Source organism: Rhinolophus ferrumequinum, chromosome 13, assembly GCF_004115265.2.
Source record: "Rhinolophus ferrumequinum isolate MPI-CBG mRhiFer1 chromosome 13, mRhiFer1_v1.p, whole genome shotgun sequence".
NCBI classification, from domain to species: Eukaryota; Metazoa; Chordata; class Mammalia; order Chiroptera; family Rhinolophidae; genus Rhinolophus; species Rhinolophus ferrumequinum.
Window position 1 is genome coordinate 21,004,066 of NC_046296.1, and position 23,859 is coordinate 21,027,924.

General features: G+C 42.3%; 1 protein-coding gene across 2 annotated transcripts; it reads right to left on the bottom strand.

Annotated features, from left to right (window-relative positions):
- Nucleotides 1-579: 579 nt before the first annotated feature.
- Nucleotides 580-23,751, bottom strand: MXD1 (MAX dimerization protein 1). Of its 2 annotated transcripts, XR_004424801.1 has the most exons (7): nt 23,417-23,751; nt 22,583-22,682; nt 18,016-18,045; nt 5,312-5,426; nt 3,352-3,511; nt 2,854-3,097; nt 580-1,997 (listed from the first exon to the last, which is right to left on the bottom strand). XR_004424801.1 is itself a non-coding variant. In XM_033124423.1 (6 exons), exons 1-6 carry the CDS (start codon nt 23,487-23,489, stop codon nt 2,910-2,912), a joined length of 666 nt encoding a protein of 221 aa, XP_032980314.1. In that variant the 5' UTR covers nt 23,490-23,750; the 3' UTR covers nt 580-2,909. The 2 variants fall into 2 exon arrangements, 1 of the variants encoding a protein (XP_032980314.1); XM_033124423.1 differs by having other exon boundaries at nt 580-3,097; nt 23,417-23,750.
- Between the last annotated feature and the right edge of the window lie 108 nt (nt 23,752-23,859).

Consider the following 23,859-nt stretch of genomic DNA (forward strand, 5'->3'; position numbering starts at 1 on the left):
TGGACTACATACTCTTATTTTTCCATTTGCATTGCAATGGTATCAATAAGAGTGTAGTTTAGATTACTTTTTAGTTCTTTAAAATCAATTTTCACATAAAAATATGCATGTGCCTATACTTATACACATCTCTATTTACGTACAATTGTCAAAGTCTTAAAGGCTGGGGTTTATCTTTGCCCATCCCCTCCCCCCAACAACCCTAATAGAAAGGCTTTTCATTTTGCTTTAAAAAAAACAAACAAACAAACAAAAAACAAACCCAAAACAACCAAAAAGACTGTATAGCTCATAAGTCAGGCTGGTGGCTCAGTGAATGAAAGGACAGATTGGCGAATCAGGGCTGCCGATTAGCCAGCCGCGTGGGGAGGTGGGATTAGCTGCCTTGGGCTGAGTTTGCTGGTCCTGAAGATTACAGTTTTGGTCAGAGAGAGGCCCTTCTAGCATGCTGATTCAGTTTACCTCGAGCTTTGAAAGTAATGTCTAACCCTGGTGTCAGTTTATCACAAGCGCATTAAAAATATAGCGATCTATCAAGTTCCACATTTCTATGCAAATTGAAAAGGACCAGACAAACAGTGCAAAGGTCAAATAATTACTGTTTTATATTGGGACAGTACATTTCATATTTCAACCAAAAGACAAAAATGCAGTTTAACTCAAAGGCACAACAATTAAAACACAGAAAATGGCACCACCTCTCAGATGCCTTATTTCTAAATTAAACAAACAAATACACAGATTTTGTTCCCTTCCCTCCCCCAATGCAAGCCCACAAGCTTTTTCCCAAAGTCTTGAGTTCGATGCCATCCAGCATCTAGCATCATGGACTTGTGAGGCGCTTGAACGTAGCAATTAAACAAAATGCTTGAGAGGTCTAGCGAATGGCATTCGAAAGGGACCTCAAAGTGCAGATTTATCTTTTTCAAAACTGTTACAGGCTGAGCTGGCTCTTTGAACACTATCACTCTGCTTAAATTCAGGAAGCAGGCTTTAAAAATGCAAAAGGCATACAAGTTGTATTTCAGTGCAAATCTTCAGCTGGTAATTGGAAAAGATTCCAACAATAAAAAAATCCTTTGTGTCACCTGCCCCTCTCCCCCACCCCAAGCTGAAATGAAGGGAAAAATAAAAAACAGGACAAAACAAAAACAGAAGAGTTATACCATATGACTCTGGGATCATTTAGCAATCCACTACTTCCAATTAAAAATTTTTTTTAATGCGTTAAAGAATCACGAAAAAGAGAAACACGCAAAAAGAATCTTGCTTTGTTTACACTGCTCCTCTTATCTAGAATGAGCTTCTGTGTAGAGTGCATTTGAACATTTGGTTGTGTGGAAGGTGGGGGGGGTTGGAGGCGTGGTGAGGCCGTGGGGAGCACAGGGAGGCCGCCGCTACTGGTTCAGCCGTTGAGCCCTTAGGTTGCAGTGCGTCTGTGGGTTACAGGAATGTTCTCATCACTCTGTGACATACACTGTTTCAGCGTCACAGACTTTACAAATGGTTCAAATTCAATGAAAAAGATTTGCCAGAGGCTGAAGACACCAAGACCTCAAAAATATTAAGGGGAATGAACCAATTTGGTAGATACCTACATACAAAGTTTCTAGAACATCTATAAAAGCACAAAGTCATAAGAATTTGTTTTCCATTACATTAGTTTATATAAAATGAATAAATAGTATTTATAGATTTAATGTGTCTTATGTACATATACATGTGCTCTGTTTTAGCTTAAATAAAAATGCTACAAAGTGGGAGACCACTTAAGGGAGAAATCATAGCCCAAAAGAAATATCAGCCTTTCACACTATCTACCCAAAAGCCTCCATAAAGAAGTTTCTGGGTGTGTCCAAAAATAATCAGTAAGGAGAGGAATTCTAGTAACACTGTACCATCCCCTCCTGTTCACCTGCAACACAGAGTAGAAATGTGGACTTTTCCTTTCACTGGTGATGGACACTAGCTCAACTAGTGCCAAAGCTCAGTTATTGCTGAAAGTTAAATAGGAAAATAGATTAGAATTGGACCAAATGTCACTTATTCGGGGGGGGGGGGGAAGAGGCATAATCACTTTGTGTTAAGTGGGAAATGGAGATCTCATTTATCTCTGAGGTAGGAAAAAAAAATGTTCCAGAGACAAGTAGCATAACAAACTTTGAGGGGCAATGGCCTTGTGGGTAGCCGTACACAGCGTGGTCCCAAGCACGTCGCACAAAAATAGATTGTACCGTTTTGTTTGTGAGAACAAACAATATTGGAACTTTTATCAGCTGTGCAACCCCAAAGACCTGCTCTCCAGGTGTCCATTTTAGAGTGAGAAATACCGCTCCCATCCACACGCGGGGAGGGGAAGGAGCTGGGGGGTGTGTTTGCTGGAGGTATTCCTGACTCCTCACGGGTGTGAGGTCCACGGTTAAGTGCTCTTAAATGCCGCTTTCAAGGCTTACTTTGGAGTTCTGAGACCGGGATCTCAGCTTTAGAAATTTGTTTCCTTCAGTTTCCTAAGCACAAGACACACTCGTACATTTCTGCTAGGCGAGTAACACGGTAAGCCAGAGAACTTTAAGAAAGGTCTGGTAGGTTACATGGGGACAGTAAATAAGGGGGGGAATTGCTGAGACGTGAAAGTTGCTTATTCGGTCTAAGAATTCTTGGGTGTTTCAAATTGATTGGAATGTACAGTCTCTCGGAGACAAATTTTTATGGAGAGAAAGAGAAACTAGTGGATGCAATCAGAAACCCACAATCCTAAGCACTTCCTTGAAAACGTTTACAAAGCTGATTTTGGTAAAGGTGGTACACTGAAGTTTACGTGCAAGGGGATTGTGGGCAGGTCCAATACGCTACCTAATCAGATCCGACAGGGAGAACCATCCGGGGGCAGCCGAAGCGACCGCTCTCTCTTATAGACCCAGACACGTCTTGTGATTGTCCTGGAGCTTGACTCTCTTGATGCTGGCGCTGGAGTAGCCCTCGTCACTGCCAAGACTCTGCGTGCTACCCCGCTCGTCAGAATCACTCACGCTGCTGCTGCTCCAGTCCAACTCACCCGTGAGATAGTCTGTGCTTTCAACGTCCACGTCGATCTCTTCTGTGGGAGGGCAAGAGAGACGCGTTAGAAAACTCAGGCTGAAAATCAAGGCCACGCCCGTCAAGCCCTGCTTTGGAGGCGGCTGCCTCACTGCTACCAGGAAAGAGCTTCGTTCCTGGAGGTCACGTGACTCGACTTCTCTAATTCACAAGCAGGTTCTTAGTTCCCTCTCTGCTCTGCCGCTGGCAGGTGGGAGAGCAAAAGGGATGGGGTGGGTGAGGGAGGGTGGGGGAGGGTGCAGGGAGAGGGCTCACCCCTGTCGGAGTCTGAGCGCTCGGAGGACACCGTGGAGCCAATGCTGTCCATCCGTATCCTCTCAATGCCCAGTTTCTCCAGCTGCCGCTTCAGGTGTCGCTGTTCTCGCTGAAGCTGGTCTATTTGGTGAATGGCTTTTCTGTCACAATCTTCAAGTTTCTGCAAGTCAAAGGGGCAGTTAGTTGTTGGAGCTCACAGGCAGATTTCAAAATTGACAATGACCCGGCATCTTCCTCTCTAGCAGGGAAATGGGCCACTTTTCCTTAGAAGCCATCTGGGGTGTCACTTGTCTAGCTTCTTGCAGAGACAGGAAGCTGACTGGCCAGTGACTCCTGTCTTCGTTTAACGTTTTCAGCATCCACAGGCTGTATGTAGCTGGACTGTCACAGGAATTCTAGGGTGAGCTGACACTCCAACATCCTAGTACCCCTCAATTTTGATACTGAGAAGACTGCAGGCAGGAAGCCCCAACGTGGTCTCCCTCGTCTGCAGTGATACCTGAATACCTGATCTCTGAAGTAGAGCGTGGCATGTGATGGGAGGCTTAAGGAACAGACGTCCATTAGATGCGTGCTGATTCACGTCCATGTCCCAATTACATAGGCACTTTTTTGTGTCACGCCAAATCTCAATTAACTTCTGTTTGTTAGCAGGAAATAACAATCCCTTTTGACATCTGGATTCCAAATTGTTCAACATAAGAGCTTAGAAGACACATTTCCATAGATCACTTGATTTTACAAATCTGTCCTCTAGCTTCTCATATTCTTCAAATCATTAAGAAGTTTAATTTTGATGGTTTTGCTCTAAACAGAGGTTCCTTCCCCCCCAGAGTTGTCATGTATTCAGGCTACTAACCATAATTAAAGTGACATTTGTCCAGTCATGACTATAAAAACATGCTGCACAGCGACTGGGGCTGTGGTTCTGAGGAGTCTGAACGTAACTCCCTCACCCTCTGCTACTCCAGCTTTGTACTGAGGCCGACTCTCTACCAGACCCCTGGAGGGGAGAGGCTGGGGATACAAGGTGCGTACAAAAACCTGGTCCCCTCCCTCACGGAGTCTACCTTGTAAGGATGGAGACAACCAAGTAATCACATAAACCACTGTCAGATGTCAATTGTGACAAGTGGGGACAGGTGGGTAGAGAGGGAGGGTGGTAGGGAGAGAGAGAGAGACGGACCGACCCAGTAATAGCACCACCTGTAGCAGGAAGGAGGTCCCCAGGTCATGGCAGGTTTCCCTGACAGCTGTGCTGAGCTCTGTAGGCTGACAAGCAGTTAAGTAGGTGAAGAAAGGAGGGGAAAGCAGACCAAGCAGAGGGAACACCATGTACAAAGGCCTGTGGTCAGAGAGCACGACTAGTGCCAGCGACGGGAAAAAGGGCTGGGGCAGAGAAGGTGGTGCAACAGCCTGAGGTGACGCTGTACACAGCTGAGGGTCAGGCCAGGCGGAGCATGGGGCAGGCCTGGTGACAGGGAATGTCCTGCGCCCGAGCCACAGAGGAGTTCTAAGTAGGGTGCCACATTGATTTGAGCTTTGGAAGGAGTGTTCTTCGGAAGCATGGCGATCAGCTCAGAGGCAGGCCTTGAGGAGTTTGTTATAGTAAACGCTGGGGTGAAAACGGAAGGAGACAAGGCTGTGAAATATTTATGTCTCGGAGACGACTTCGATGTAGATGACTGAGGAGCAAGAGCGAGCAAGGACAAGCCTTGTAACCAGAATGAGTTTCCGGCTTACACAGTCAGATGGACAGTTGGATGGACCACTTAACTTCTGGTGCCCAGGGGTGAGAGATACCCAGCTGGGTCTGGACGTGCTGGCTTTGGGACGCCTGTGATTCAGGACAGAGAGTGCAGAGGGAGGAACATGCTGCAGATACACATTTGCTATCATACAGCAAACAAACCCGTACTGGACGAATAAAGATAAAAAGGCATCACAAGGGTACACTTACCTTTATGTGCAATTTGGCTTTTGTTAATAAACTCAGTGTAGTGTGTCGATTTGATTCGGGACCAAGTGGCACGAGCCCCTTCAACTTCTCCAGGCACAAGCGAAGATGGGCCCGTCTACAGAAACAAAATCAAGTAGCTTTTGAGAATTTTGCGGTGGGCCAGAGGGCACCGCTAAAGAACAAGTTCTAAAAGAGTTTGAAATTCTCCAGGTCCAGTGATGGCAGATGCCACCAACGACCTCTTGCCAAATAAACACCTTTTGAAACCAGACAACACTGATGAAAACCAAGTGGAAGCAAAATCCAGGATTCTCTACAGTTAAGCCTATTTATAAAACAGGTGTCGGGGTAGGGACTAATATCTGCTATTGTTGGGCACATTTCTCAGGTTATCTCCAGGTTTCAGGGGAATGATGCAACCAAAGAGAACACATCCATATTCAGCAAATAACCACATGCCAGGGGGAGAATCCTTTGAACACCACACTTCTCTTTCCCCATTCAGGACCACTAAATCACTATAACTGTTTCATTACTATAGATGGTATTTACACATGAGTGACGTATGGGTATGGTTATTCATTACAGCTTTATTTGAAATAGCAAAAATTGAAATAACCCAACTGACCATCAGTAGGGAACTGGTTGAATAAATTGTGGTACCTCCATACAGTGGAGCACTATGCAGCTATGAAAAGGAAATGAGAATGTGCTATTATGCAAGAACTCTCAGATATATTAGGTAGAGAAAAGCAAGATATCAAACTGTGCATATAACATGCTCTCTTTGGGTAAAACATGGAGGAAAAATTATCTGTATTCGTGTTTTTTTGTATGGACATGACATGCAGAATGATACATAAGAAACTAGTCAGAATGCCTGGGAAGAGAGAAGTCAGGGAATAGTCTGCCTGGGACAAGGAAAGGGGGATAATTTTTACTAAATAATTTGTGATACTTTTTGGTTTTTCAACCATGTAAACTATTGCTATTCAAAAAGTTAAATGTATTTTTTAAAAATGATGAGAAAGTATATCCTTGGTATTGCTACACTAACAAGCACGCTGAACAGCTGGAGGTGATCCCACGCATGTTTAGAGGGTGGCAGAATGGCACAGTGGAAGGGAGAGCGAAGAGGGGAAAGGCTAGATGGGGCAGAAGCCACAGTGACCCACTGGAGAGAGAGCCATTCATCAGACTGACCAGAAGAAGCACAAGAGGTCCTAAAATTTTGGAAACTGAATAACATGTCACTGAAACCTTGGCTTTATTCCAGAACCTGGCAGATTCCATGAATGTGAGAAACAGCCAAGACTCAATGTGCTTGTTTCAGCCTACCACCTCCTGAAAGCCTCCAGGGGCCATTCCAGCCGTGCCGACTCCTCCATGTTCTGAGGACTTGTCTGTCTACACTGTTCATCCGGAAGTTCACTGTTCTGCCTGAATCGTTGGGCAGTGTTACTCAACCACCCCCTGCAACCTCCTTAGAAGGCTGGGACTGCAGCTTAATCATTGCCGCGCTGCCAGTGCCTTCCCCTCCCACGTGTTCAATGTGCGCTGAATGGATGATGCCGTCTAGTCAACTAGACTTTAAGCTCCTCGAGGACAGAGTCCATCTCTACTACATCTTTGCACCTTCAGCAGTACGCAGGGCCCTGCGGTTTTAGACACCTGGCCACCACGCACACACAATGACCTGGCGCAGAGCTCCTGAAAGCCTGGGAGGCTACTCACAGCTGAACCGGGAGAAAACCTTACAGCTTAGTTTGTCCTTTTCCTCCCTGTTAAAAATTTTACTGTATTAACAAAGTTGGGAACACAGACCAAAAGAAGAAAACTGCTTCCGGAAGCTTGAAGACAGGCCAATGTATATGGTACTGACCAAGGAAGTCAATTCACACCCTTCATATCAAGACTTTGGGAAGTTCCCCGCAAGGTGCATCTAACATGAGACACCCTCTGAGCTCCTGCCTCATCTGCTTCTGTGCCTCCTTCCTCGTCTGGATCTGGACGGAGCTGTCTCCAAGGGCCCTTTAAATCCTGACAAGCTTGAGAACAGCATTCATTCCCGACCCAGGGAGATGTAATGGTACAAATGCCTTTCTATTTTATGAGACTTCACTCGTGCTGAAAACCTGTCCATGTGTTACGGTCACAAGCAAAGACTCGCATTAAAGATCTGTTCCTTCCACTACTGCATGGCAGGGGGTGGAGCGGGGTGGGGAGAAAAGTAGAGCTTGTGTGTAAGATGTACTTGTTCACCTTGGATGATGATAATCTTCAAAGACAGCAATGGAAACAGATCCTGTTACTATGTACACCATTAGAAAATATAATCAGTCACTTGTACAGTTATCCAACTTATTTCTTGCTACAAAGTTTAGACTAATTGTCAAGTTAGAAAAAAAGCTCAGAAATTAAAATTAGATTTAGACATTTTTCAGCCTACTTATTATTTGCAAAGACGGCATGATTCAGAACAGTGTCCTATTAGTCTTTTTATTATGTGGGTTTATCTACAGATATGAGTATGTACATTTTTTAGGAAGTTTGTCTACTGGTAAAAATATAAAAAAAAAGTCATCTTTCCATGCATCGTCATTTCTAGTGACACAGGGAGTCTAGCCCAGAAAGTATGATTTTCACTACCCAAATGTGGGTTTCCAAAGAACACTCCCAGTTGTGAAAGTAGAAATAACCAATTTGACTAAATCGATCTGAGGATAATACATGTTCCTTCAGTATTTTCTGGCCTCGTTCTATGAAAATAGGACTGAAGCACTTTCTGGATTTCTGTAGCATCCAGAGCCAGCCTCTGGCCTTGGCAGTGCCTGCCTGACCTCCTCCAGCCTGATGGCTGCCCTGTCCACCTGCCACCCGTCACCCGCCTGCAGACACCCCCGGGTTGGTGCCTGGGCCAACCACAGGGAGGAACGAGGTATTTGAAGCAGGCTCAGTTCCATCACATAGTAATGAAATTCAATTTCTGAACCGGATAAAAAAGCAAACAGACCTCTATAGCAGCTCCCACCGAGGCCCCTCCCCCTGACACACACACACACACACACACACACACACACACACGCATGCACGCACGCGCACTCTCTGCCCCTGGCATCTGGGCTCCTCCAGCCAGGCCCGAGCATCCATGGCTCACAGATCCCAAACAAGCCCTTGTCTCAGCTCTCTCCCCTCAGTCCTGACCAGCCTCTTGCCACTGGCTCTGGTCTTCTAGGAGGGGCTGAGTGTCCCGTTTTGAACCAGGTCTAGCTCCCCTTTGGGGAACTAGCAGGGCTTTGCCACATATCTTCAACAGGAAGCCACTCAGTACCTCCACCTGACGTCTCTGTGGGTCTCCTCCCTTCCTATCGTCTTCAGACAGTCCCCCTGCTGCTGCCAAGAGCTGCCTTCCAGCTCCCCACCCCCAGCAAAAAACAGTTGTGCCAAATCCTGGCTCCCTCCTGCCCCCAACTGCCTCTTCTTTTTGCCCTGATCCAACTGCTTTGTACCTAGCTCATGAACTTTGACAATCTTCACCTGCTGACTCTTCAGAAATATCACTTTCATTATTCTGAATGGACTGATATACCTTTGGTCTACAGTAGCATAAAGAAACCAATCTTTGATCTGTAGGAGGAGGATGGCAATACTTAGCTGAGACGGCCACTGTGAGTATTAACTACAACAAGGTAGGGAAGCCCCTGGGCCGGGTGAAGGCTCCATATATGGTAGCAGCTTTTCTATCAGGCCTGGCTTCCTCTATAGAAGGATAATTACTGGGAGCAAACAGAGAACTATGGCACTGTAATATTCCTTTTAAATCAGTAGGGAACTCTGAGTGCCTCACTAGGTAAATAGAGGCTGTCTGATAAAATCTAATTCACTAAACTCTTCCTTTAACAAAAAACACAAAACACTAGGTATCTTTTGTCATTAAAAAAATTTCATGGAGAAATCCCACCTGAGGACAGAAGCTTCAACTCCTGCCCAGGAATTCCAGCCTGTCCTATGGATTTCAGATATGTCTAGCCATTCCTCAGTTATGTAAGCAAATTTCTTCTAATAAATCTCTTAATATATATATATATATATATATATAAATTTTCATGGAAAATCTAATCCGTATTCTATGGAGATAAAGACCTTGCTTGTGCTAAAGGTACTATTTTTTACATTAAAAAATTAGCAAGGATTTTATAAAGCTATTGCATGCAAAAGGAGAGACTCCATGGCCATCCATATATGAGTACACAAGAGGGGACGAAGGGACTTCAGGGTTGGGAGGGAAGTGTCTGAAATTCTCTGGGCCTTCCTTCTATATCTCTACTGCGATGGCCAAAGGAAAATAAAAACGGGCAAAAAGTATTGATCTTGGAAATCCAAGCTCATCGCTAGATGTGTATCCATATCCAGAGACCCTAAAATATCTCACGTTCAATAGTAACAAAAAAGGATAGCACACTTAAGAACAAACTTAAAACAGTTTGGGAAGGCTCTTTGGGAAGAAAATTGTAAAATTATGCTGAGAGACGTATGAAAATTTGAATAAACGGAAACAAGGCACATTCCTAGATATGAACTCTCAAAGTAAAGATGTCAATGTTACCAAGTTTGTCTACACATTTAACATAATTCCAAGGGGAAAAAAAATCCCAACAGTATTCTTTATAATGCTAGCAAATTAGCCTGAACTTCATCTAGAAGAATACATGTGTGAGAGACTGCCACATTTTTTTGAAAAAGAAGAATGAGGAGGAATGTGCTGTATTAGATATTAAATATGTTATAAAGATTCAATAATTAAAAACAGTATATATTAATATAGGAATAGACAAACAAATCAAGTGAACAGAATAAAAAAATTTCCAGGAATTTAGCATATTAGGGAGATAACTGCGAATTCTTGGGGAAAAGAATGGATTAGACAATGGCAAGGAAGTGGGGAGATTAATATTAAAATAAATTCTAAATATAATAAAGATTGAAATATAAAATATATTTGGACGCCACACAGTTCCGTTGTTACTTTTCCTTAACTCTAGTCAGCCACGAACCGCAGAAAACTAAACATGCGAGTGAAGGAAGCCATGAATGAAGAGGCTCGGGGCTGTGCGAGGCGGTGCCTGCCAGGGCTCTGGCACTGACGGAAGGTGCCCAAGCCAACCGGCGCGTTCTCAGACAATTTCGAATGCTGCTCTTTTCATTTCTGCCTCCACACTCAAGCTTCCTTGAAGCTGTCCATGTCTCTCAGACCAGCAGGTTTATAGGTTGCGGAATAGATGCAACGCAAAGAGTAAGACGGTAGGTAGGCTGTGCTATCTGCAGACAGTGCCCCTGAATTTACTGTGTTGCCCTTCAAGTTCTTCGTGAGTTGGATGTAGTCAAGACCGGAAAGGGTATCACATCAGGTGTGCGCATATGTGTGTCTGTGTTGTGAGGGAGGCATTGTTAACAGAGATTACCCTTCTTTATTGAAGGTGTGACCGAATGCTCTCCCTCAGATTTTCAAAGTGAAAAAAGATACAAAAAAGAATTACAAGGTCAGGGCAGAGTGAGCAGGATGGCAGCCAGTGAAGAGGGTAGATAAGTAATTAGGTTCACAGGTGGAAATCCTGAAACATACACTTGGCTCATTCATTTATTCCGCTAACATCTCTCAAAGGATTACTATGCACTGCTACCTTCCTACCTAAGAGCAGGGGACGTAATGTCGCGTAAGAGCAGGTCCCTGCCTTGGGGGTACTTAACATCCAGTTGGAGTAATCAAACAAGGAAACAGATTGTTGCAGAACTATCCATCTGAGCTCTGCAGACCATTACGACTGGCAACTCCCACCGAACGTTCCAGAATGAGCCCCCTTTTGCCCCCTAACAAGCATATTCCTTCATTTCCCTCACCCACATCTTGTTTGACTTAACTTCTCCATACAGGCTGCCAAGCTTCCATAGTCAATCATAAGCTTTTTCTTTTTCCAATAGATCACATTTATTTATTCATGCATTCATGTGCTGCAAATCTCCTACGTATCTAATTGTTCTGTTTCTTTCATTACCAAATAATGGAAGAGACCAAGTCTTCTATTTTATGTTAACCCATTAGCCTAAAAATAATAATCCATCTGCAGATGTTGACCTAGGAGTAGAATCTGGTATCTTTCGTAATTTATCCCTTCTTTCTGAGGAAAACCCTACTTCATGAACATGACACACTGGACCTCACCGAGTACGAGTTTTCATTAAAATTGGGCCTAAGATTATTAACCAAAGAAGAATCTATCTTTGTGTGGACACAGACTTAGCCAATTATATAGCTTCATAAATCCTATAGCATAACTGGAGGTGAATAAAAATAATTTCAGATATGGGTATGTGTGAAATGTATAGTGAGAAAAAGAAGTTATTTAGTATAAAGTTAAGAAGAAACAAATCTTAAGGGGTCAAAAATTACTTCCTAAAAGTGATTATAGGTCACAAGAGATTCTAACCTTCTCTAGATTTTGGGTTGAGGACAAAGCCTTACTGGGTTAAACAAAAAATCCAGATGAGGGCTACAAGTCATGCTTTGAGGGGAAAAAGTACTCTCCTCCTTTTTGTAAAATGACCCCTCTATAAAAAATTGTCAAATGCATTATTATTACCAACTTAATTAAAACTTTGGGAGGTTTTAAGGAGTTGTCAAAATTGTGATAGTAATCTCTGTAAAAAACACAAAGGTCGTTCCATACTCATATGCTAGCTGCATGGGAATATGGCCGTCTGTGAACAAGTCAGCAATTCCTGGTGGCTACATTTTGAAGTTATAAAATCACTTCTCTATTAAAAGGATGAAATATATGTCTCACTAAGATTTTCTTTCTAGAGTCCCATTTAAAAAAATACAAAATATGTATGATAATTAGTACTTGCTAGCTCTGTCTCACCCTTAGACTATTACTGTTATGACAAAAAGTCAGGGAGTGCTCCCAAGGCTCCAGGTAGGGGGTTGGGAATTGGTCGAATAACGAGCATAATCTTTTCTCCAAGTTTTTCCAAGGGCAAATGCCATCTACCCAAGAGGTATACCGTTTAGGAAAGCTGGATTCTAGTGGTGCAAGTCGAGTGCTGCTCTACCCCATGAACACAGACCAGATTTGCACACTGATACTTGTGTCCTTCCTTTGTAATACCCAGCCCTCATGTGGCAACAAAGCAATGTGGGTTTGTTACAACATCCTACAGTGAAATCTGAATGTGGTCAAGGGAGATCAGAAGCAGTAAGCGTGGTGCAATGCATAGCACAACAGGCCCCACGCAAAAGTCAGGCCCCTATCCCTTTGATATAAGGAGCTTGGCCATTTGAAAAGCCAAAAACCCAAAAGAAAGAACTATAGGGACCTGCAACGAATTAGAGTAGCCTGCCAGAATTGAGATCTGACTAAAATGGTTTCACATGCTGGACCAGATGCCACTGAAATACTGTGTCATCTCGGAGTGGAGTCCTGATGAACACCAATTATTCAGAATCTCTCAAGTGCCACCAAATGAAAATAACAGCTTAGATCAGGGGGCTGAGACCTCCTCACGAAGCCCACACAAAAATCTTTTGTCATGGGGTTCAGAAGACGCTGGCAGAGGTCATCTCTCTGGACCAGCTGTCTAATTCCAGGAAGACCTGCACATAAACCATTCCAGAAAAATGAGTGGCTGCTATTAAAGGAGATCCTAGAGCCTTCTTTTGAAAAAAGAGTCCATTCTAGCACCTGACTCCTGATAGACTGGCTGCAGTTTCTATGCATTCACTCATCTCCATTTGCTGAAGGGCTTATCGAAAGGCATTCAAACCAGAGGAATTCCATCTAAGAGAAGGCAACAGAATTATCACCAATAAAGGGCATATAACAAAAACAAAAGATGTCCTACATTCCAATAATAATTACTTAGTAATTAACAATGGGAAACCAGTTATTTAAAAATTATATAAACGCAGGAATATATATTAAAAATATATAAACCCAGGAATACCTTTTACAATAAATGTGTAAGATCTACATGGAAACACTACAAGACAGAAAGATCTGAATGAAGACGCACACCAAATCCTGGATGGAAAGATCTAATATATAAATAGAAACTTTTTAAGGTTAATTTATATTGGAATTATTTAATTTTGATTTTGAAAATCCCCAAAAAACTTTGGTGATGGGGAATTGGATTGATTACAAAACTCATCAGGAAACATAAATTGATGAAAATAGCTAAGAACATGGTAAAATCAGAAAAGTAGGGCGGAAGAGTAGAGATTTGCTTTACTAGATCCTGCAGTGCATGATAAAACGTAACTGATTAAAAGAGGAAGAGCAGATGGATCAGTGAAAAAGAACAAATCTGGAAACAGACTCAGCCATAAACAAGAATTTAGTATACAATAGAGGCAGCAACTTCAGTGAGAGAAGACTGATTCTGTAAAGATAAATGATAAATTTAACAAGTTATGTGATACACAAAGGGGCAATCTCTTTCATATACTATATCCTTTGTATTATAGAATCTTTTCAAAAGAAAGAAAAAGATAAACTCCTCAGTAGAAAACTGGGCAAAGTTTTAACAGGCAATTCTCTCTCACACACACCAAGATATGAAAGTTGTTAAGCTGTACTAGTAATACAAGAAATGCAAATCAAAACAAGTTGTCTCTGTGTTTTTGTTTTTTACTTATCAAATTCATAAACATCTTAAATTATAAACTTGTGAAGGTATAAGGAAAATATAGCCTATAACCTACCTGGTGGGTCAATATCAAAACCTATAACAAGGTGTATACCATTAATTCCATAACTATAAATTTACCTTAAAGAAATAATTATGATGTTGGACAGAGATTTATCTCCAAGGTAGATTAAGTTCATATTAGCGAAATACTGGGGAGAACCTAAAACAGGGGATTGGTTATGTGAGTTATGGCACATCCCTATGCTGTAATACTGGGTATTCACTAAAAGTAATGTTAGAAAAGGAGACTTAATGATATTGGAAAATGTTCATAATGTAGCTTAAAAAGAAGATGCAAATTATTTACTATATGATCCCATATTGATTTTTAAAAAGTCTTCACAAAAGTCTAGGTGGCTATAGAACTTAGGACTGTAGCAATTGTTCCTGCTGCAAGGTATTTTACAGGTGATTTTTATATTCTTTGTGCTTTTCTAAACTTTCCAATTTTCTACACTAAACTATATTTTTAAAGTTGTTTTCCAAAAATAATTGGAAAGAGACAATTCAAAATTCCACTGGCTTCCTCTGGCTGCTAAAATTATGGATGATTTATTTTTTGTATGATTTTCTGTATTTCTCAAAATTTTCTACAAGATTAGTTTTTTAAAAAAGAAACACGCCACACACACACACCAAGGGTGTTTCCATAGGAGGCTAGACCCACAAAATTAGTTAAAATGCAGAGAAGCCTAGGCCAATGGCAGACTCTGATATCGACGGTGATACTATACCCAGCCACGCCACCCCAGGGGCCAGGTCGTTATTGGGCTCTGTACTCCCAGCACCCACTACATGCATTGTGGGTGGTCACGGAGACCGAGTCTACTAAATGGAAAATACTACCGCCGCCACCAGCACCTCCCACCTCCACCATTCTCGAAGTCTTTTCTCTTCCCACCAATGCCAAGATATTTAAACGGTGGAGTCCCATGAACATCAATTATTCAGAATGTCTAACGTGCCACAGAAGAGGTTTCTGTGTAAAAAAACTAACCCAAGTATAATCAACTCCGCAATATCAAAGAGAAAAAAAATTCCCACTGTTACAACTTCTTTTCCTAAGTCGCTACTTTTTTTTTTTTTTTGAGAGCCATGCCAATCTTTTTTACGTGATGTTAAGGTGAAAAATGGCTAAGGTGGAGTAGCATTCAGCAAAGCAGTATTGTTTTATGGCATTCAGCTCCTAAAACCAGGGAGACTACAAGAGCAGCTGTTCAACTGACCTCAAAACCCTAAAATCTTAAGTACCCACACTAATAATGGAGAAGAACTGACAACTTTAATTTCCTCCCCTGAACGGCAGCAACCAATGCTTTGTTAAATTAAGTAAATTCGAGTCCTTACTTCCTTCTCTTCTGTTCACATGCTGTAGACTAGAGAAAGAATTATCAAGGCCTTAGAAGACCAAATTCCAAACAATAAAGGACAATAAGGAAACTAGATAAGTTAACCCTTCAACAAGCAAAACTTGACTAGTCATACAGAAGCAGTCGGAGTTATAAGCAGCTTGCCCAGTGGTGACTTCAAGTCAGTTTTCTAGAATCGTGGCCTCCAGAGCCCCTGTGCCTACCAGTCTCAGAGCTTAGTATGTTCACTGAAACTGTCTCTGTGCCTTTCTCATTAGACAAACTGCATTTCTCTAAGATGGGCTCCACGCTGATTGAATACCCCCGTGTGAACTCATTGAACACCTAGTGCTGAGCCAAGGTCTTAGGACACTGTAGGCAGAAAATAAACATCTTTGAACTGCTCTAATAAATGATAAAATCGACATTCTGCAGCATTCCCGCAGAGGTGAAAGGCACAAATCTGTGGTAAGCCTAAGAGCTCTCACCTGAAAGGACGAAATTTTAATAATGAAAATAAATGCCTAAGCCAATGTCAGAGGGGAGAAGAAGAACTAGAAGACTTTTCAGCAGAAAAACTCCCAGTTTACCCAGTTCACCCCAAACGCAGGAAGATGGGAGAGGATCTAAACATGAAAAAGAGAAGCCACATCTTACTCCCTTTGCACCTTAAGAAGAGGTACTTTTGAGTTTCCAGTTCATGATATATAAATTCCTAAAGCACATAGGAAGCTCCGACTTCAAACACAGACAGTCACAATCACAGAGAAATTAAAAGGGAAGAAGTGATGGGGAGAAGCACATGTGCAGGGAGGCACACTTACTGTCTCACTGTCTCTGTCTCTCTGTCTCTGTCTCTCACTCAATCAATTCCACAGTAGAGGAATGCTGCGTGTTCGCCTATTTCTAAGATTCACCTTCCTAGGAAGGGTCTGGTCTGCCCCTTCACTGACAAAACATGTCCTGCAGATCCTGACTCTCAGAGGAGGGCTTGCATGATACAACCACATATATTTACAGAGCCATATTACATATCATCTTGTTCATGCAGGGCACCAAGAAAGCCATTCAATCTGGATGGGTAGCCCGTATTTCAAACTGAAGGGAATTCAGAGACCAGAATGAGGCTTGATCAGTAGCTTTCAGCCCTGGCTGCACGTGAGACTCACCTGGGGAGATTAAAAAAAAAAAAAAATAGGGGCCAGCCCAGTGGATCAGGCGGTTGGAGCTCTGTGCTCCTAACGCCGAAGGCTGCTGGTTCAATTCCCACATGGGTGAGTGGGCTCTCAACCACAAGGTTGCCGGTTTGACTCCCGCAAGGGATAGTGGGCTGCGCCCCCTGCAACTAATAATGGCAGCTGGAGCTGAGCTGCGCCCTCCATAACTAAGATTGAAAGGACAACAACTTGACTTAGAAAAAGTCCTGGAAGTACACACTGTTCCCCAATAAAGTCTTGTTCCTCTTCCCCAATAAAATCTTTAAAATAAAAAAATAAAATAAAAAATAAATTAAAAAAAATACTAGGGCAGAGTCTCAACCCAAACCAATTAAATCAGAATTGCTAGGAGTGAGGTGTGGGTATTGTGTGGGTAGTGTGTGTGTGTGTGTGTGTGTGTTTAATGATCCACAAAGAATTATCATTATTTTTGTTTTCAGCATGGTAAAAGCAAGTGGTTATGTTTTTTTGGGGGTACAAAGTCTTTACTAAAGATAGATTTGCTTTAAAATATTCCATGGAGCGAGGTGGTTTTAATTATACAAGATTGGCAAAATGTTGATAATTGTTGAAGCTGGGTGATGGATACATAGGATATGATTACATTATTCACTCTACTTTTGTATATTTTAAAAAATTCTATAATAAAAAGTTATTTTATAAAATCAGCAGAAATAAAATTTGTTCTCTTCTTCTTGAATGTATTAATGTATACATATAATCTATTTACCGTTAAAAATATTTTTAAATAACATTACAATAAAAATTTTGCAAGTGATTCTAATGTGCAACCAGAGTTGAGAACCACCACAGGCTACATCATTGAAGGTGGGGCAAACTTGATTTGGAAAATAAAGCTTTAAATAAGCAGCAAGAGGCAATCCAGGTAAGAGAGGTCAGCTCAGGCTTGCAACAAGATGGAGCCCAGTGAGGATGGCAGGCCAATTTCTGCTATCATATATTTGCCTGAGTTTTGAGAATCTTTATTCACAAGTAAACTGTAAATACACACAAGTATGTGTATGTACATATATCTGTGTACGTACGTGATTTAAGACAGCACTGCCAATAATATTCAGTAGCATGTAATTTTTTTAAAACAACACCATTTGTGGAAACACTAGCTAGGCCCTAATATGCTCTATGCTCTGGCTTGTGGAATGGTCACATTGAAAGGGATTCCCTCAGGCTACAGGGGTGAGGTGGGGGGAGTAGTCTTTGGAACTGGCCAGCCGCCCCCCCCCCCAGTGATTTCCGCTTAGAGGGCCCAGAGTGAACTCTTAAATCAGGTGCTGCTTGTGGGAGGAGTCAAGGGGAACAAAAGTCTCATCTTAATGAGTAGGAAATGTATCAAAGCTACCCCATTGCAGCCCCCAAATCCCCAACTCACCTATTCTTCTCCATTTCATTGTGAGTTGATCTGAAAGAGGGAACAATATGAAAAAAGATTATTTTTATTTTTGTCTTAAAGGACTACTTCAACACCAACAAAATTATTTTAACTTCTTTCTTTCCACAGTTGGTAGGAGAGAAGACAGAGAAAGAGGGAAAAAAAAACCTCAGTGGGCTCTACTAAAGAAATTAGTCCCTTTGGGGAGTTACATAAATGTAAATATCTAAAATAGAGTTCAAGGAGAAGTGACAAACTCAGAGGCATGCATTCCCTAGTGGAAAATCCATTTTAAGAAAGGAAATAAAAGGGGTCTATTTATACAAAGAGAAAAACAGCTACACAGTGCGATGTGAATTTGGGTTATATAATTCCACAAAGCTTTCTTTAGGCTGAGGGTACAACAGTGCAGGTGGCACCCCCACCCCAGCTCCGCAGCTTTTTCTAGGTGCAGTAGCCACTCAAATTTTATGCTAAGTTGTTTGACTACAGGATTCTTTTAAATGGATAAAAATAACCCCTCAATCTTTCTACTCCCTGAAGTAACAAATTTATCATGTACAACCTCCTGAAAGATGCTACTATTGAATAGCTACCCAAGGATTTTAGGAAGGGGCTTCAAAACTCAGCTTAGCATAAAGATGACAGACTGGTTAAAGCAGCAGTTACGGTGAAATTGAAGTCCAGCTTTGCCAGCTGGAGTCCAGCTGGTACTGTGGAAGAAATAAAATTTTGTACCATCCTGTCCTTGGTTAACCCCTCTGTAAAATGGGAATAAAACTTATTGCCAATTATCTTCTGAACAAGCGTGGATCAATGAGGTAGCAACTGTAAAAGTGATTAGAGAGCCTTGGATGAAAGTTGTGGTGGACGTGAAATCCTATTAGTGTGTTTATAGCTGTCCTTGAATATAAGGTCTGGTCTCAGAATTTATGGACAGGTTTCCACAAAAGTCACAAGAAGTCAGGTAATGTGACCACGTCAGTGTCTTCCTCACACCATACCTCCCTGACTAGTTATAAACTTGAGGACCCCCTAGTGTCCTCAATGTTAAAAGGCGCTGAATCTTGACCTTATGGAGATTCTCTGCAGTCTAACCAGTTCAGGAGATTTCGCCCACTCAGGCTATGAATTCTGTGGGGCCGTAATCAGAATCTTACTGGGCCCTGGAGATAAACGGAGGATCACTACTTCCATGAATGCTCAGCCACTCAGTTACACCTGACGGGCAACCACCAAGTTCATTCACACCAGAGATTAGAGGCGGGGTGAGTGAGTGAGTGAAATTTCCAATCTGGCACTAAAACTTCTCTTCCATGAGGCTCTTGGGATACCAAGTTTTATTTGTGAGGAAAAACAAGAAAATGACAATATTTTCAGTTTTAGAATATTTGTTTCCTAGATACAGGATATGTGAACCTTCAAATTGGTTAACTTAACAGCTTTAAGTTGATTCACTTGGTTATCCCTCAGCATTCTCCAGTCATGTTTTTTCTGAAGGTTTACTTCCTTCAGTGGCTAGCAGGATATCACAGGTAACAAGATTCTGGTCTGCAACTGCAAACCTTTGGCTTTAAAGCACGTGGCATTTCAGTTTTAACAGGGAATAACAAGTTCAAAGTCTGACAGATTTTTTAAATGGATGAAAGTATACAACAGCTGGTCACGATTTCCCTGTAGACGAGGACCATCCTCAGAAAGTGGAGGAGGAGAGGAGGGTGGATATTTGAAAAGAATATGGTCGCTGATTAGAGAAAATAACAGCACACAGGGCACTCTTACCAAAATTTTTGCATTCTTTGAAATACATATAAAAAAATTCTGAGTCTTCAAGATAAACTTTTAAACAAATTTCATAGGAAGCACAACTCCTTCCTAGCTTTGAACAGAGTTCTAGAAACTTCAGATCTTATTCGATTACTTAAGGGTATTGAACACATGGTGATTTTTACAGGGGGACTTATAACTAATGGCTCAGGCATTACCGAGGTGCATTTGGTTTACTGAAACTGAGTTTGTGTTTAATAAAAAGCAGACCTTTCAAAAAATGATCAGTTCAGAGACTTCCTGCCAACTCTGTTGATGGGTCAATGTTTATATTTTTAATTAAAGCATTACAAAAATACATAGATACTGTGTGTCAAATTATTTTCCATGTGATTACTGAAAAGATTTGATAATTCTGCAATCACTAATGAAGGTCAAATGTCACCATTTAAAATATATATTCTAACTAAAAGCTAACTAAGCCAAACTGCAAAGTATCTGAGAATGGGTTCAAAAGACTCCTCATGTCAGGTCACCTATATAGCCACTGTCTCATAAAAGAAATGGGTGGCAAGTCCTGAACTTCCTCTTTCACATGAGTGCCAAAGCCTGCTTTAACAAGTTAACAGAACATAATTTTTAAACTCTGGATTTTAATTCTAAATATTTAGTAACTGATTTCAGAAATCAGTAGGAAAGAGAAAAAAAGATTCCATCTCCTTGTATTCCAGTCGTTCTGTGGATGATTCCAAACCAACCAATGTTCACAATTTCATTTGTTTTTGTTGTTTTTTTTAAACAAGCAACTAGAGAAATTTAAGATCTGCATTTCCAGTTCCAAGGAAGTTTGATATTGTGGCTAAACCTTATTTTTTATTGTCCAAGGAAAACTACCCTCCAGACTCTATATGCAAAGAGAACAGCATTTCAACCTGAATTAACAAGAATAAACTGTTATCCAATGGTTACGTAAACCAGCAGCAATCTCTCTATAGCCCTTACCTCAGTTCAAAATCCTGACCATACATAGCCTTGGACATAAGTCTAATTCAAATCAAGGGATCTTACTGCATTCCCTGGGGAGATGTCTCATTGCTCAGGTAGGGGTCATTCCAAACAGGTCATAAAGGATGTGATCACATTTAAACAAAACAACCGGTTCTTGCTTCAAATGATTGCTCGGTGCCAACTCCAGGTTTAATCATGGTCTCTTAAGAAAATGGTCTGACTGAAAATATTATACTAATTCATTATTAGTCAAGAATATGGACAACTGTGACAGCCTCTTGTTTCTAACCATGGAAAGCACACCAAACCCATTAACAGAACAGAGCTTTTCAAAAAAACAGGAGATGCAGCCTTTTTTTTTTCAGGAATAATGCTTCATATTAAAAAGAGAAAGAATATGTTTCTTGGCTTATAATTCTCAACTACCATTATTTTTCTTTCTTAATCACCTTCTGAGACCAAGCCACTTCTCTTCAACAACATCCTCTTTTTTTCCTCTCCCTACCACTGAACACCCCCCAACAACTTTGCTGTGAAACTTAGGAAAAAATAAAGTGCTAAGGATTAAGCCTTGACTGTTAATGAGGACAATTCCTCTCAAATCATGAGTGAACAAGAATAAATGCAATGAATGGACTACACTTTTTCAGAAAAATAAACCAAAAGGCTTCAAAGTTCTTCCAAACAAAATTTAAAAAATTAATACTGAAACAAAATGCAACACAGCTAAATTGTTTTGTACTATTGCATAATCCAAGTCAGTATAAACATCGTTCTTAAAGGCTCATAGTACCCATGACAGGTCTATTGGCTACCCCCTCAGGTAATGCTAAAGATGGGAGGGAATGGAAAAACCACCAGGTTCATCCTTCAGGTGCCTTCCTATTCTAGAGCTCAGTACATGTGTGCTCCTTACATCCTGTGGTTCTAAAAAACACTAAGTAAGGACAACAGAGTGAATCAAAGAAGAGGCAGCAAGAACAAGTGAGTGGTAGGTTTAAGTAGAAGAAGGCCTTCTGGTTTTTAGTGGTCTGTATTATACCACAGAGACTAACCAAATACAGTTACTTGCAGGCTGTTATTCATGAGGATGGGAAAGGGATAAGGATTTCTAAGTCAGTGATGAAAATGTCAATAATTTTATTGGAATGAAAGGTGTAATTGAATGGATCCTAATAAAACAGATTTCCTAGGCTAACTTACATTTTAAGAGAAAAGAGGGGGGAAAAGGGCAATGGCATTAATGGAGGAGTCATATGTAACAGGAAACTATGTTCAGGGCGTTAATGTATGATTTCACTGACCATTAACCAATAAACCTGTAAACCTCACCAGGAAGTAAGAACTATAAGGCTAACATAAAAGAGTTGTGACATATTAATATTTTAATATTACATGTTTCCTCCATCACCAAAAGGGCAGATTTAACCTGGCTCATTCCTCTTTGCCATTATAAATAGATATGACAAATTAGATGATCAAACCACTATATTTAATTTACATGTCAAATATGAATCTACCACCTATGCCAAGTCAAATACTTTAACATGTTTATAAAATTTTCACTATGAAAAGTAAAGAAATGGATAATATCCGTTTCTCTTTTCTTTTTCAATCTCCTCAACCAAATCAGAAGGGCTGCCTCTCCAATGGCTTAAGACCTTGTGTGCATTACTGAATCATGATCGCTACTTAATTATTGGGTTATAATCACAACAGGTAACTTTCATTCTGCAGTTTGTGTCATCTGCAGTATAATCAAAAAGGGAAAGAGAAATGTTTACCAAATTACCTGCTACTGCTGTTATTCTTCTTGGATTTGTTCCTCCGTTTTAAGGCACCTCTGTCCTTGTTATTGTATGGTAACATGGAGGCATAACCATGTTCAGCTTCTAGAAAACCGGAGGATCCAGTTAATGAATGAGCCTAGGACATCCAATACTCTCTCCCCTCCACAGTATTTCCTTTTAAAAATTTACTTATTTTTCATTAAAAGACTATTGTGGAAATAATTAAATGGAGCAAGGTGGAATTCTTCGAACAATAATTGTTTTTTAAATTGTGTGAACACCCTCAGTTCGGAGCAGGTGTAAGGAGCATTCCAGCTGCTCATTGTTGAGAAACACCCAGCAAGTCGCTCAGCGCAAGGAGCCTGGGTTTCCCATTGGCAACGTCCAGCAGGTGTGTTAAGTGGGACCAGCCTCAGGCGAAGATGCGGGGCAAACACCGTGAGCAGGGGGTGGGAGGACAGGGAGGCGCTGCTCCTCTGGCTGGGAGACCCGGCGCCAGGCCCACCTGGGAGCCGGATGGGACCAGCCCGGTGAGGTAAACCAGGGGCCTGGTTGAGGGGGCCCCGGGCACCCCTCTCAACGGATTGGGGTGGGGGAGACACTCGGGACCCCGGGGTGCAGCGGCCCCCTTTCTACCTCCATTCATTGCCTTTGGGGCAGCGGGCGGCCTCCCTTCGGACCGCGCGTGGGGAGAGCTGGAGGGGTTGGGAGCGCTCGCGGTCCCGCTCTCCGCGCCTCCAACCACCCCCGGAGCGGCCGGGAGACCGGACCCGCAGCGGGGCCCCTGAGAGACCCTCGGCCCCTGCTCGGGTCGGACTCCTCCCGTCCCCGTGCACCTCTCTCCCGCCGCTCCAGGTAGTCGGCCGCCTCCAGCAGCATCTGGATGTTCATCCGAACCGCCGCCGCCATTCTGCACCGGGGGCCGGAGCCACGGGACCAACCCCCACTGTCCACGGGCTCGCCGCCGCCGCCGGACACCCGCGCCCCGCTGTGGACCGGGCAGAGCAGGGTTGAGACAGCCTCTCTGGCGATCACGCTCGCAGGAAGGGGGAGGGGGCTGGTGAGCTGGGCACCGTCAACACCGTGACAGAACCCAGAGAAGAGCAGCAGCCACCACCGCCGCGGAGTGTTTATCCCGACTCACCATCCCCCCGCCCCCAGTCCCTTCTCTTGACAGGCCCGCTTCGGCTGCGTTCCTCATTGGACACCCCAAAGACTGCCCCGCCCCTGGCCTTCTCCGATTGGGGAGGGCATTACGGCCCCGCCCCCTGGAGTCCGC